General features: G+C 32.1%; 1 protein-coding gene across 1 annotated transcript; it reads left to right on the top strand.

Moving 5' to 3' along the window:
* Positions 1–2,669: 2,669 nt before the first annotated feature.
* Positions 2,670–13,465, top strand: LOC127699241 (zinc finger protein 267-like). Its single transcript, XM_052203001.1, has 5 exons — positions 2,670–2,711; positions 4,707–4,832; positions 5,309–5,433; positions 7,502–7,652; positions 8,889–13,465. Exons 2-5 carry the CDS (start codon positions 4,718–4,720, stop codon positions 11,174–11,176), a joined length of 2,679 nt encoding a protein of 892 aa, XP_052058961.1. The 5' UTR covers positions 2,670–2,711; positions 4,707–4,717; the 3' UTR covers positions 11,177–13,465.
* Positions 13,466–13,950: the final 485 nt, after the last annotated feature.

Raw genomic sequence — 13,950 nt, 5'->3', positions numbered from 1 at the left:
ACCATACCCCCCCCCTCCCCCCCCCCCGGCCCAATTCGCCTCTGATTTGCTACTTAGTAGCAGCATTGGGCACAACAAAAAATCTGTTTGACAAATTGCAATTAGACCTAAGGGAGCAACCATTTAACTTCAAGGGGGGGGGGGGGGGTTATGGTTTTTTTTTCGGAGTCAGAAATTTTTTTTCGCGCAAAGCGCGATCTATTTTATTTAGTTTTTCAACACTATCAATCAAATTATTTTTTCAATATTTAACACTATAAGGTATAGGGAAAATATAGTTTCAGAATATTTTTTTTAGTCATCTGCTTGAGCATAGATATAATAGCCATCGATAAAGTACTCAGAATATATCACACTGAGCCCCATGTAGTTTCCTGTGATGTAGATGATATCTGCCGACATCCTCCCAATAGACTAATTTCTTATCATAATTATATTTAAATTATCGGGCACGCGTCTTATCAGCTGATAATTAATATGCGTTACCTGTCTCAAGTAAAAATATGCCGTGAGGCGGTAGCAATGAAAAGCGTCTGGTTGTAAAAACTGTTCGGATTGTAATTTATTTGGAGAAAATCGGTCAACAAATAAAAAGGTTATGCTGTTGTTGAAATAATAGAATAGAGAAATTATGGAAAATGGACTTGACAGGCACGTAAAATTAAATTGCCATAGCACTTGCATCGGTTGCACTCGGGAAATAAGACCTGTATGATTGACAAGAGGAGACATATCAACTACTGATGGTATACGTGGTTAAGAGGTCGAACCTGGTCGAATTTTTCTATGGCGAGTTAAAGACAATTCTTTCTTATCGAGATTCAAAACAGTATAATCACATTTTAGACCAGAAAAACGAAATTATTATATTTTAGAACACAAAAAAAGTGTTGAAACTTTCTGTCGTAACGGTAACACGAAGTTTTTCAAAAATAAAGATAAAAAAATGAATACATTATAAATTTTAAAACGCCGTTTGGTGAAGAAAACGTAAGTGATGGACATACTGAATACATTAAATAATTGGGAAATAGCACAATTATCATGTCTCTGATTTTTTTTCTTTTATATATATAATACTTTTCCGCTTACATTTTTGTTGTTGCTTGTTTTGCAATTAAATAGCGGATGGTTTAATCCGATTGTCGATTTCATTTTTGAAGTAAACAATATATATCCTTCTTAGAATTGTGTTAGGGGTGTTATTCGTACTATAAATACGGCTATATAACCCTCCGTAACTCTGCCCGTTTAGTTGTCAACGTACTTTTTGTGTACTTTATTTTTATAACTTCTTTGGTTTGGTATGAAACTAGTTGTGTATTTTCTATTACTGTGATTTATTATATGATCGTTGATTTCACAACGTTCGGTGGAAAATATTTGATGAATATTCAGGACTTATAAGAACAATGTAATTATACATCGATCACTTTGACTTGTATTTTAAGCACGTATATAAACATTCCAAAAAAAAATGATGTACCGGAAAATAACGATAAATACCGAACTTGTCCGAAGAATGACATATTACTCTCCCGATTCACAATTTATTAGATATCGATAGACGGCAATTGCCAATGAAGGCTAATTAACACCAAGCGTGACATGTATATAATAAGAGGGTGAAAAAATTTCGGCAAATATCATCTGCTTTTGATGTGGGTTCAGTACTTTATCTATGGCTATTATATCTATGGCTTGAGCATGTTGACCAGAATATTTTTCGTTTTTATCAAATCGGAATCAAAATATTTTTTTAGTAAATAAATGGGGAATGTGTCCATGGGACACAGATGATGCCTCCGCTTGCATATGATAACTATAACTTAAGAACTGTAAAAGTGACGCTATCCAAATTTGTACTTGATCTGAGTTTTGTGGTAATAAGCATTGTGCATATTAAGTTTCATTACATTTGGTTGAGGTAAACTTAAGTTAGAGAAGAGGGGTGGACAGCTTTTGAGGGAGGTGCGAGACAAAAAATAGGTGGGAGAGAAAAAAAGATTCTAAAAGTGGGAGGTGGGAGATAGGGGCGGGAGGTGGGAGAAGCTAGGTACCCCCTGTCCACCCCCTCGGCAGAGAATGGAAACGAAAAATTAAGCAATTTTTCCATTTGCAAAGGGGCTTAACTCTAGAATGGTATAAAAAGCGACGCCACCAAAATTGAAACTTGATCTGTGTTTTGTGGTAATAAGCATTGTGTATAAGTTTCATAACATTTGGTTGAGGCAAACTAAAGAAAGAGAACCGTCGGAAACCAATTTTGATCAATTTTGGGACGTACATATACGTTCGTATTGACGGACTAGGGTAAAACTTAATGTCCCCTCCGCTACGGCGGGGGCATAAAAACCATACCCCCCTTCCCCTTTGAAGTTAAATGGTAGTTCCCTAAGTTTCTTGTGACGCACTTGGTATAAAGCAAGACCATGCAGTTGACGTGTGACAAAATTCTTTGAACTTGAACTTCCAGTACATTAATAACAATTAATAATACACATTTATTAATTTCATTTATTAATAGATCAGCCCTTTTATAACTATGTCAAAAGAAAAGCGAAAACATATCATTTTGCTGACCCACTACTTTGCGGGAGATGCTGACTCGTCTGCAAGATCGCACCGATGCCTTCCGTGTGCCCCATTGCAGTAGACAGGATATGTACAGCGCCATCTATTGACGAATGAAAACAAAGACAGGTTCATGGGTAAAAAGTAGTAATTTTCACTTGCATGAATAATGTTTACATTATCAAACATACACATGTTCTGTACTTGTAACCGTTTACATGAAAATTTGGGTTTTTACGACAAGTCATCGAAACAAATCATGTGTATATTGATGCATTTTAAAATTCTATAATTTACACCAGGCCAGAACAGGAATGACCATGACCTTTCAGTGACTAATTTTATCGAGGTTCGATGAGGGCTTGTAAGGGCATACGATACAGTTTTGATCCCACGGTGATTATTTTACGAAAATTTGCATACAAGCTATTTTTCACTTAGTCAATTTAAATATGTAATAAAAAATATACCTTCATGTGCTACTTTTAGAAGTAAATGATGTCAAAAATTAAGACAAATTTACTCCAAATTTAAGGGGGGGGGGGGGGGGGGGGGGGGGTAGGAGGGGTCCTGATCCCGAAATCCCGGGCTTAAAAACATGGAATCCCGAGGTCCCGAATTTAAACAAATTTAAATCCCGACATCCCGAAATTCGAAAAAAGAATTCAAGCTTAGATGATAAAAATGAGTTGAAAAATGCATCTTTTCCTAATATATGTCACAGTTTGGCATCACGAAAAATAATAAAATACGTTAGCGACGTATGATTATCTCACCTGTAACTGTATCATATGCCCTTAAATAAAATTTCTAAACACACAGTGATTATTTAATGTGAACATGTCTAATGACAAAATTGACATAAGCATCAAATTACTATCTTTAATTAATCATGTTAATATGTCTAATCAAGAAGAAATAGTTTCATTTTGAAAAGTAATGATACTGTACAGGTGTAGATGTAGCCAGAGACATCAATACATTTTTATGTGTTATGAATGAGGATGTATTGTGTATTATTGTCATTTTGTCACTTAAAGGGCCCTTTATTGGAAAATAAAGAACTTTGTACTTATACATGTATATATCTGGCTATGATGTAGCTAGAATATGATACCTTAAACAAATAATGGTGTAAAGAAAAAGCTTATTGTACTTTCTTGTTAATAAAGAATGAAACACCTCCTCGCAATGTAAAACTAAAATATTTGTCTTTTATCATTTAGAAAATATGTCTCTTTACGTTTGTTTTTATTTTTTGTTTTTGTTTATTTTTGTATTTGTATTTTGTAAATTATATGTCAGCTTGTAGTGGCAGGTATCATCACTGACTGCCTAAGAGGGGGCCCGCTCCAATCATGCTTCAGTGATTCCCTATATAATCAACCAAATTTTTCCAACAAAAGGGGGGACCGGGCCCCCTGAGCCCCCCCCCATCACCCACCCACCCAAATCCACCTCTGGTACATGTATTTGAATTTACACCAATAAAATTATTTGATTTGTATCATCTATCATGTTTTCAAACTTTAACTCTGATGGATTTAATTACAGGAGAGTTCTTGATTCCAAAGGTACAAAAAATCTTGTCCAAGAAAACACACAAAATTATACCATGACCAAAAAAACTAATGATGAAAAGACAAACAAGTCTTCAAAACAATCCAAAGAAAACTAAGAACCTGAGCAACTCCTTCTCCAACAAAAACCAATGATAATCTCAGGTGTTCCAGAAGGGTATTTTAAAGCAGATACCGCTTTACTAATGGAACATAGGTACTTAATTATGAGTGAGGAGGAGGGGGGTTACATTTTTTTTCACAAAGAAAGAAAGAGCAAAAGAGCTATTTCATTGGTCCAATTATTGGAATTAAGAATCATAAAGGCTAATATTTTATTATACATTTATTCAGTTTTTAATTAATTTTAAAAAGTTATGAAAAAGGGGGAGGGGAAATATTATTGAAGTCCCCCTGTCATACCTATTCTGCCAGACTTTTGTCTTTATCCTATGTGTACTTTGGAAGACTCAAGCTCAAATGAAAATCTCACATTTACTTATCTTTTTCAAAAGATATTGTGCAGTTGTTATACATTACTATTTTAATATGTATACCCGTTTTCCAATTAAGGTTAGAACAAAATGGATGACAAAGTGGAGTGTAACAGAAATGATATCCAGAGAAGTGAAAATCTGCCAGATGTACAGAGGAAAAGTATCCTGGAAATTGCAGGACAACAGATCATTGGAGATGAAAGTTAGTTGAGAGTAATCAAAATTAATTGGTTAATGTAATGCATGGAGTCCAGTTTTACATATATATATATAGATGATACTAGAACAATATCAAACATTTGAAGCTAATGTATTAACATATGACACAGTCTAAAACACGCAGTAAACACAATACAAAAATAAGATGTGGTATGATTGCCAAAGAGACAACTATTCACCATAGAACAAAAAAAGTATGTGAACAACAACAACTACAAACCACCTTATGATAATGTTCAAAACCTATACCATTTGGTAACCTATAAAAGGTATAGCAAAAAGTGAAGCAATAATAACAGTTTAAATTTTTTTTTTTAATTTGCATATTTCAGATTGTTATTATTGGTTTTTAGTGTAACTGTTGATATGTCGTGTATTCATTTTTATGTCAAACTTTAGGCCTTCCTTGTCCTACTCCTTTAATATGTGTCTACCATAATTATTTTTTTCTCTTTATAGGTGGCCTATCTGTTGAAGATACTAGTAGTACAGATAATAATAGACAGTCATCCCAAAGGGAGCCTCTAAATGTAGGAAAGAGTGTACTTGAGCTGACCACAATATTCCAGATTATTGAAAATATGGTAGGTCAGATTATTCTGCAGTAAAAGTCATTAATTTCTATCATATGTATAGTCTAAAGTACAAAGTGTAAACATAAGTCTATCTGAAACAAAACGCCTCCTTAATGAGTATATATTATAATTAGAATGAACTGATTTTTGTCTTGCCTTGACAGAGTAAAAAAACGAGACGTATGTATGCTGTTTCCGGTGTTGGAAGCGGCGGCGTCAACAATGTATTAGTTTGTGATTAGGTCTAGTTTATGGTGAACCACTAGTGGTAGGTCAATGATATTTGGTATGCAGTTGTAATAGCATTGGTATATCTCATTTCCCTGGAGATTATTTAGCCCTGCCCCCTCGGTCATGGTCTATTTACTTTGAAACTTTTGCTTAGTTTATGTGTATTAGTTCGTGATTAGGTCAGTTTATGGGGAACCACTAGAAAGGTCAGTGATACTTGGTATGCAGTTGTATAAGCATTGGCATATCTCATTTCCATGGAGATTATTTGGCTCTGCCCCCTCAGTCATGGTCTATTGACTTTGAAACTTTTGCTTAGTTTACATGTATTAGTTTGTGGTTAGGTCAGTTCAAGGGGAACCATTAGTAGTAGGTCAATGTTAATTGGTATGTAGTTATATAAGCATTGGCACATCTCATTTTCATGGAGAATATTTGGCCTCGCCCCCTCAGTCATGGTCTATTGACTTTGAAACTTTTGCTTAGTTTACATGTATTAGTTTGTGATTAGATCAGTTCAAGATGAACCACTAATGTAAAGTCAATGATATTTTGTATGCAAATTTATTGGCATTTGCAAGTCTCGTTTCCATGGAGATTATATAGCTCCATCCCCTCCATCATGGTTCATTGACTTTGAAACTTTTACATAGTTTACAAGTTAATGTTTGTGTTAAGGTTTGTTTAAAGGGAATGACTTATGATAAGTCAATGTTATTTGGTATGCAGTTGCATTAGCATTGGCACATCTCATTTCCATGGAGATTGTTAAGCCATGTACCTGCAGTCATGGTTCATTGGCTTTGAATATTTGCATAACTTACATGTTAAAGTATTGCTACTTTAATTTCAACATTTGCATTATCAAAATTACAAAAAGGCGAGACATATCTCTGTGTTAACAGTTTATTACATAAAGCTATGAAAACATTAATGTTGTAAAAGAACTGGAATAGAAAGAAAAATAGCAATCAAAGTTTAAAACATTTCATTGTATAAAACAGGGAACCTATTTGTTTTATAGACCTTCATTTCAATTTTCCTTGGTCTGAGGAAACCTGAAATATTCTGTATATTGTTTTTTATGCCCCCACTGCATTAAAGTGTTACCCTTGTACATCCTTACGTCCCAAAATTAGTTTCCGTTTCCAACTTTAGTTTCTCTCAACCAAATGTTATAAAACTTATACCTAATGCTTTTACCACAAAACACAGATCAAGAGTGAATTTGGGTGACATCACTTTTACGGTTCTACTGTTATTCCCCTTTACAAATTGAAAAATTGCTGAATTTTTCGTTTCTGTTCTCTAACTTAGTTTTGCCTCAACCAAATGTTATGAAAATTATATATAATGCTTATTACCACAAAACACAGATCAAGTTCGGGTTTGGGTGGCATCACTTTTACTGTTCTTGAGATATTTCCCTTTATAATGTTATATGCAAGGGTGGGCATCATCTGTGTCCCATGGACACATTCTCCATTTTTTTTGCAATAAAGGGAGACATATCTCTACAGTCTTTTTTTTTAGGATTTTATAACTGGAATAACTTTGTTAAACTATGAAATTTGAAGAATCCTTCATAGTCAAGAGATAGCACTCTGCACCCTAAACAGAATTTAGATTTTTGTAGTCTCAAGTTTGGCAGTCAACATATTTACACTTTTACACTGACAGCAGCAGTCACAGGTGAGACACAGGGTTCTGGGATTCCCTTACAATGAAAAAAAATTTGAAAAGTTTACAATATTTTGAACTGATGATCATGATGAGAGCAATTGAACCTAGCAAGATTGTGTTTAATATACATGTATATCTCTAATATACTTGTTTTATGTTTTAGTGTTTGAAATTGACTGATTATGGAGAAGAGTTTGTGATGATTATGGCCAATCCTTACAAACAGACATCTAATTACATTGGATCTACTGAAGGGAGACAATTTATGAATCAAAATACCAGTGTAATGCAGGAATTTGTTAAACATTGTTACAGTAAGTTAATTAACAGTAATCCAGTATCACTTTTGTCTTGTTAGGTTTGTAAATCAATAAATAAATATAACAATACACAATATTAATATGAAAAGATAGAACACAAAAAATAATTAAATGATCTCAAACTAATTTAGCACATGGATAGATTTGTGGCAGTAATTTAAAGTCTTTTTCCACCAGCAAATATCCTCTTATTTAAGTCAATAATGTTAATGTATGTAAGTCAAGTTTTAAGGAACTTGTATTAAAGATTTGCCTAGCCTGCAAAAAATGCAGAGAATACCATGGTTTTGTTAATACAATGACTGTCAAATGAAGGATTAACAATGAACATTGAAAATATTTTAGTTCTGTGTCGAATTCTGCACCTCCAATCTTTATTTACTAGGATAGTCATTTTTCCTGCAGAAGGTTGGTGGTTCTCTTAGGACACTCTGACTTCCTCCTCCAATAAAAAACTAAATATCACAATATAGCCAATAGTGCTAAAAGTGGCATAAAACACCAAACAATCAATCAATCAATCGAATTCTGCACATGAATTTACTTTGAGCATTGCACAAGATTTGGTCTTCCTGCATTGTTAATGATTGCTTATCAAGTCTACTCAAATACACAGTGGCTGATTCAAGAATGTAAGATAGCATGATTTCCTTTTATCAGGTGAGGTACATTATGTACTATAAGATTGTTTTCATTAGCCTCTCCCTTTTTTCTGATACTTTAATACTCTTGAATTTTTCTTGTACCTATACTTTTGTCATCTGTAATGTCAAAATATAAATTTTTATAAATTAAAACCGTTTAACTTGATCTTTTATGTACCTTTTGTTATTTTATTAAATCAAAATCAAAATAAAATCCCTTAATAAAGACTAATTATTAAACAACTCATTAGAAATACCTGAGATTTCTTATGAAATATCTTATTATAAATAAGACTAAAAAAGAAAAAAATAAACAGTTGTGTGTCTCTTGACTTTGGACAGGTACAAATATATGTAAATAGGTTAATTTAGTTTAATTAATCATGAAAATAGTTAAACTTTTTCACATATAATCCGCCTTTTATTGTGGTCAGTGTCAGAATATGTGAAACAATAAATATAACTTAAACAATTCAAAATATAATCTAAGAAAAATTAAATTAAATTAAAACAAGTCATCAAATTAAAGCTGGAAACTTTTGTTTACCAAAGTGATGGTTAATTAATATTCAATATTGTATTATAGATGCAGCTTGCAGTTTAAGTGTTCCTGCTGCAAAATCTGGACAAGAAATAAATCCAAACAAAGCTGACGAAGTTTGCTCTTCTGAAGTCAATGAGAATCAAGGTGGAAAAGATCAGCAAAATAATTCAGCCAACAAAAGAACAACTATTGAATTCTCAGATAATAACAGTGAGACAAATGGATTTGAATCTGATGTAACGGAAAACTATGACATTGAAAAAATCGTGCAAAATGCTGTTCAAGTTGTTGATAAAAGCTTGGATGAATTAAAAAGCATTGAAGAAGAAAATACAAAGACTAATACCACACCTCAAAATATCAAAGAATACCCTCATCCAAAAAAGCGCCTTACAAAAATGAAAGCACAGGAAGATGATGAAACAGATGATAGCAAGACATCAAAAGCAATTCTGACGATGAAAAATTCAAAATCACCTTTAGTTAATAGAAAGATGAGCAAGTCAAAATATATTGGTAAAAGTCAAAAGCAAGATAGAAAGCATGGCAAAAACAAGAATAACAAATTTGAATGTAAGACTTGTTTCCTAATGTTTGATTCTAGCTCCTTGTTAAAACAGCATCTTGTCAAACACAAAGCAGACACTTCAACAAAGATAATTTGTTCTTGCTGTAAAAAAACATTTAAAACAAAATTTAAATTAAGAAAGCATATGAAATCAAAGCATATGAAATATCATACCATTCAGTTTACCAAAAAGACGTTTAAATGTGAAAAATGCGGTAAATTATTTCATCGTCAGGATACATTCAAATCACATGTGAAATTTCATGAGGCACCAAAACACAAATGCCAGATATGTGATAAAGCATTTTATTTAAAAACAAATATGTCCAAACACAAGAAATCCCACAAGAAAAGATTAGAATGTCGGTCATGTCTAGCTGTTTTTACAGATAGAGAAAATTATGAACTACATAACTGTCAATTGGACGAACCTGAAAATTTTACAAGAACATATAATTCATGGGTCACAGAAGATGGCAAACATGTTTGTGGAATTTGTCAAAAAGTTTTTACAAAACGTAGAGGACTTCTAACACATCGTAAACTCCATTCTATTATTTGTACAAGTCATGTATGCAATATCTGTAACAAATCATATAAGACACGAAACAGTTTGAACAAACATGTGAAAATAGTTCATTCAGGGTCTCGAGACTTTGTTTGTGATTTATGTGGAAAAAGTTTTAAACAACAAGACACACTCAACGTTCACATGAGAACGCATGACAACAATCGAACTGAATATGAGTGTAAAGTATGTGGAAAATTTCTGTCTGCACAAGGTGCACTTAAAGTCCATATGAGAACACATGTGAATTTGAAACCTCACATGTGTGATGTATGTGGAATGTCATTTTCTCAAAGAGGTAATCTAGCCAAACATATGCTGTCACACAGCAACAATGCCAATTATAGATGTGAACAGTGCGGAAAGGATTTCAAATATCCTGATACTTGGCGAACCCATCAGCGATCACATGCTTTAAAAGCAGGTTTAGATGACATTAAAGTTATGGCTTTTGGAAAGTTTTATAGATGTGAAGTTTGTGAGAAGAAGTTTGCCTCAGCATCACAGTACAAAGTCCACATGAGAACACACACAAATGAAAGACCCTATCCATGCGTTCGTTGTGGTAAATCTTTTAAGGAAAGTGGTAAATTAGCTCGGCACATGAAAACCCATAAAGGACTTGAACACAACGAACATAATTACATTTCTAATTCCAAAGAAACGAAAGAGGATAAGAAAAGAAGGAGGGATGGTCGGTATGTTGATATTGCTATCAAACCAGGTTATGATGTTAACCTTATGATGCCACAAAGAAATGAATCTCTAACAATGGAAAATGTGATGCCATCATCAAATCTAAATCAAAGCACTGATATCAGCCAACTTTATCCTGTCCAATTTACAGAAAGTTCAACATATACGGATGAAGCATGTAGTGATACTAGTTCTGTTATAAATAAAGGGCCACAACAAGCTTCTCATGCTGATAGTCCCATACGAGTGATTGATGATAGTCGTCACCAGTTTCTCATGCATCAGCTGACACCGGTAACCAGTCTCATTATGGAATCAGCTGACGGACAACAAATCCAGCTTCCAAATGAAATGTATGTAATGCAAGTTGGATTACCAGATGATAGCCATGTGACAAATTCTAATCTCATCAATCCAACTCAAGCTTATTCTCCTAATAATGATGTCCTACAAGCCAATCAAACTCATAATATGCATTCATACAATAAATACTTTTAAAGTAAATATCAGGAACATATAATTACAAATATTTTGCACAGATTTATATTATTATATTACCATTTTTTAAATCAGAAAGTTCAAACAATTGTTTTGTCATGTTTGAAACAACATGATCATGATGAAAGCACACAGTTTTAGGTCATTTGCAATTGTCAGTGTATTTACTAATTTTGAAAGTGATGTATACTGCTTCTATTCCATTTCTTCTGTATTGATATTATTAAGAACAGTTTGCTTAACTGTAAATTTTTAGTATTTAAGAATATTCTTTATTTTATGCTGCCTGTCTGCAAACTATTTTTTTCCAATTTTATTGCTTTGTCATTGTTTATTCTGTCAGCATGACTTCGATTTTGTTAATCAAGGTAATCTTTATTTTCATTTAAAAACATTATGGTGCATTGTTATTTGAATTTGTTTGTTGGTTTTAGGTCCAATCTGTAAAAATAGAACAAGGAGTTGATAAATATTTGCATTCAAATTAAGAAATATTGACAATTAAATTACTACTTACTAAAAGTACTACAGTTCTTTGTAATAAAATCAGATGAAAATATTTTCGTGTTAACAAGTATTTTATGGTTAGTACTTCATTTTTATGATTTTGCAATAACATATTCAATCCTCAAAGTTTTTTGTTAACCATCAATATTGCTATGAAATGAAATAGTGTCATGATTGTGTGTGAATTTAAAAAAAATGTTTTTTAGCATGTCTTTGATTAAATTTCTATAACAAGTGAACAAATATAATTTTACAATTTGAATGTATATTTTTGTATTGAAAGATAACAAATGTTCAAACAAAAGTAATTTTTCACATAGAAAATATTTTCTTTTGTGCTTTTTTCTGACAAAAAATCTTTTAATTTATTCTAAATTACATGGAGTTATCTGCCCTGATGTATCACACTATCTCTATAAATATAAATATCAGATAGCAAATTCAGTATTACCTTTTTTGTAAAACAATTACTTTTCCTGTTGGTGAAAATAATGTGGTGTTTTGATATTTTTAACACTTAAAAACATGAAGAATTTCCCATAAAAACATCTTCATAATTATTTTCTGGTGTTACTGAACAAATCAAAGCACTTTGTACTTAAATGACCGACATGGATTTTTTTTATTTCTTAAGTTAACATACTTCTGACAGTATTCGATACTGTAATGAAGAATTATACAGTCCTCAAAATGTAACTTTAAATCATTTCTCTATCAAAGATAATCCCCATTTCCATTCTCAATTTTATGTCAGAAAATGCTCATTTTGTTTTACATGCATATCCAGTAAAATACATATGTGTGCCTTGTATACAATGAACTACATTTATAATAACTGATTTCTGTATAATTTACACTGATTATCTCTGATTATTATTTTTTTCTGTCTTATATTGTTCTGATTTGTTTACAATTTGAAGATTATATTGCAGGACATATTTCTAATTTAAAATACTTTACCATATTTACAGGAATATGGAAACTTAGAACAAAACACTAATATTCCTTTCTTAAAATATAGGCAATATTGAAAATCCATCAATCTTTTTCCATTCTATTAAAAGAAATTTCAAATCTTAAACAGGATCTTACAAAGGAAACAACAATCAATCAATTCTAAACCAAGCTAAAATATTGCTTTGATTAAAACAACACTTAAAAAAAAAGCACCCATGTCAGATGGATTCTTTTTCCGATTTCTTATTCAGTCAGTTTTTTATTAGCTGTTTCTTTTTCAAAGTATTAAAGAGGTATCAGTTTTTTTTAATGGAACCTGTATTCATTTTCAAAAGGATTCATTTTCAGATGTTTTATTCAGTCATTTTAATTATCAGCTGTTTTTGTTTCAAAGTATTAAAGGTACAAAGAGGTGTTTATTATTTGTTAATCTTTGTTAAAGATGATGAAATATTGTAGATAGCTGATGTTGTGATAATTATCAGAGAGAGGCAGATCCAGATATTGTCTAGCAGGTGTGACCGAGTGCATGGTAAAGGTAAAGGTCAAATTTTCTGAACAAAATAACATTTATACTAAGATAGATATGAAATTGTATTGATTCTGCCCTTATATTGTCCTGGATCTGCCTTTTTGTATGCATGCTGCTGTATACATGATATATACTTTTGCTATTGGAATAAATTTATCTTTTTGGTCTTTATCTCTTTTATGATATTTTGTCTAAATCATGGATTGTTTGTGTTGGAAAATAAAAAAAATATGTTATTGGTTGACAAATTTTGAAATTGTAATAATTTCTAAATAATACATATTTGTAACTTGTTTGTCTTTTTGTTTTTCTAGTCAGTTTCTCTAGATCTTTGACTTTTTTTGTTGTCCCTTTGTTATACAGCTTCTTTTTGTAATTTCTATAATATTTAGTCTAAAAGCAATTAGTTTTGAAGGATTCCTCTAAACAAGTTTGTCCAGATCAAAATTAAGATGGTAATAAATGAATGTCACAAGTATGGATGTGTCAGCTGGTATTGAGATGTGCCATGATATGTTAAAAAGAGACAGAAAATTAGCAAAGGGAGATTCAAAACTCATAAGTTGAAGAGAGACAGACAAAATCATGGCAATCAAAAGAAAAAAAGATGACAAGACAAACAACAGACTACAAAACCCTATATACCTTTGACTGAGCAACCAAGAGCCCCACCAAAACAAGGGGTGGGGGATGATATCAGGTGCTCTGATCCACATTTGACTTCTATCACGTTTCTCCTATATATACTTGAATGATATTCAGATAGAGTTTAGATTGA

This window comes from Mytilus californianus, unplaced genomic scaffold (assembly GCF_021869535.1).
Source record: "Mytilus californianus isolate M0D057914Y unplaced genomic scaffold, xbMytCali1.0.p SCAF_1, whole genome shotgun sequence".
NCBI lineage: Eukaryota > Metazoa > Mollusca > Bivalvia > Mytilida > Mytilidae > Mytilus > Mytilus californianus.
This window is presented reverse-complemented; position numbering and strand designations above follow the sequence as displayed.

What these genes read in the sequence shown, in the direction of transcription:
- LOC127699241 (XM_052203001.1), top strand. Translation starts at nt 4,718, where the DNA reads ATGGATGACAAAGTGGAGTGTAACAGAAATGATATCCAGAGAAGTGAA. An exon ending in TCCAGATTATTGAAAATATG is followed by an intron (nt 5,434 to 7,501) that starts GTAGGTCAGATT and finishes TTTATGTTTTAG; the next exon opens with TGTTTGAAATTGACTGATTA. An exon ending in ATTTGTTAAACATTGTTACA is followed by an intron (nt 7,653 to 8,888) that starts GTAAGTTAATTA and finishes ATTGTATTATAG; the next exon opens with ATGCAGCTTGCAGTTTAAGT.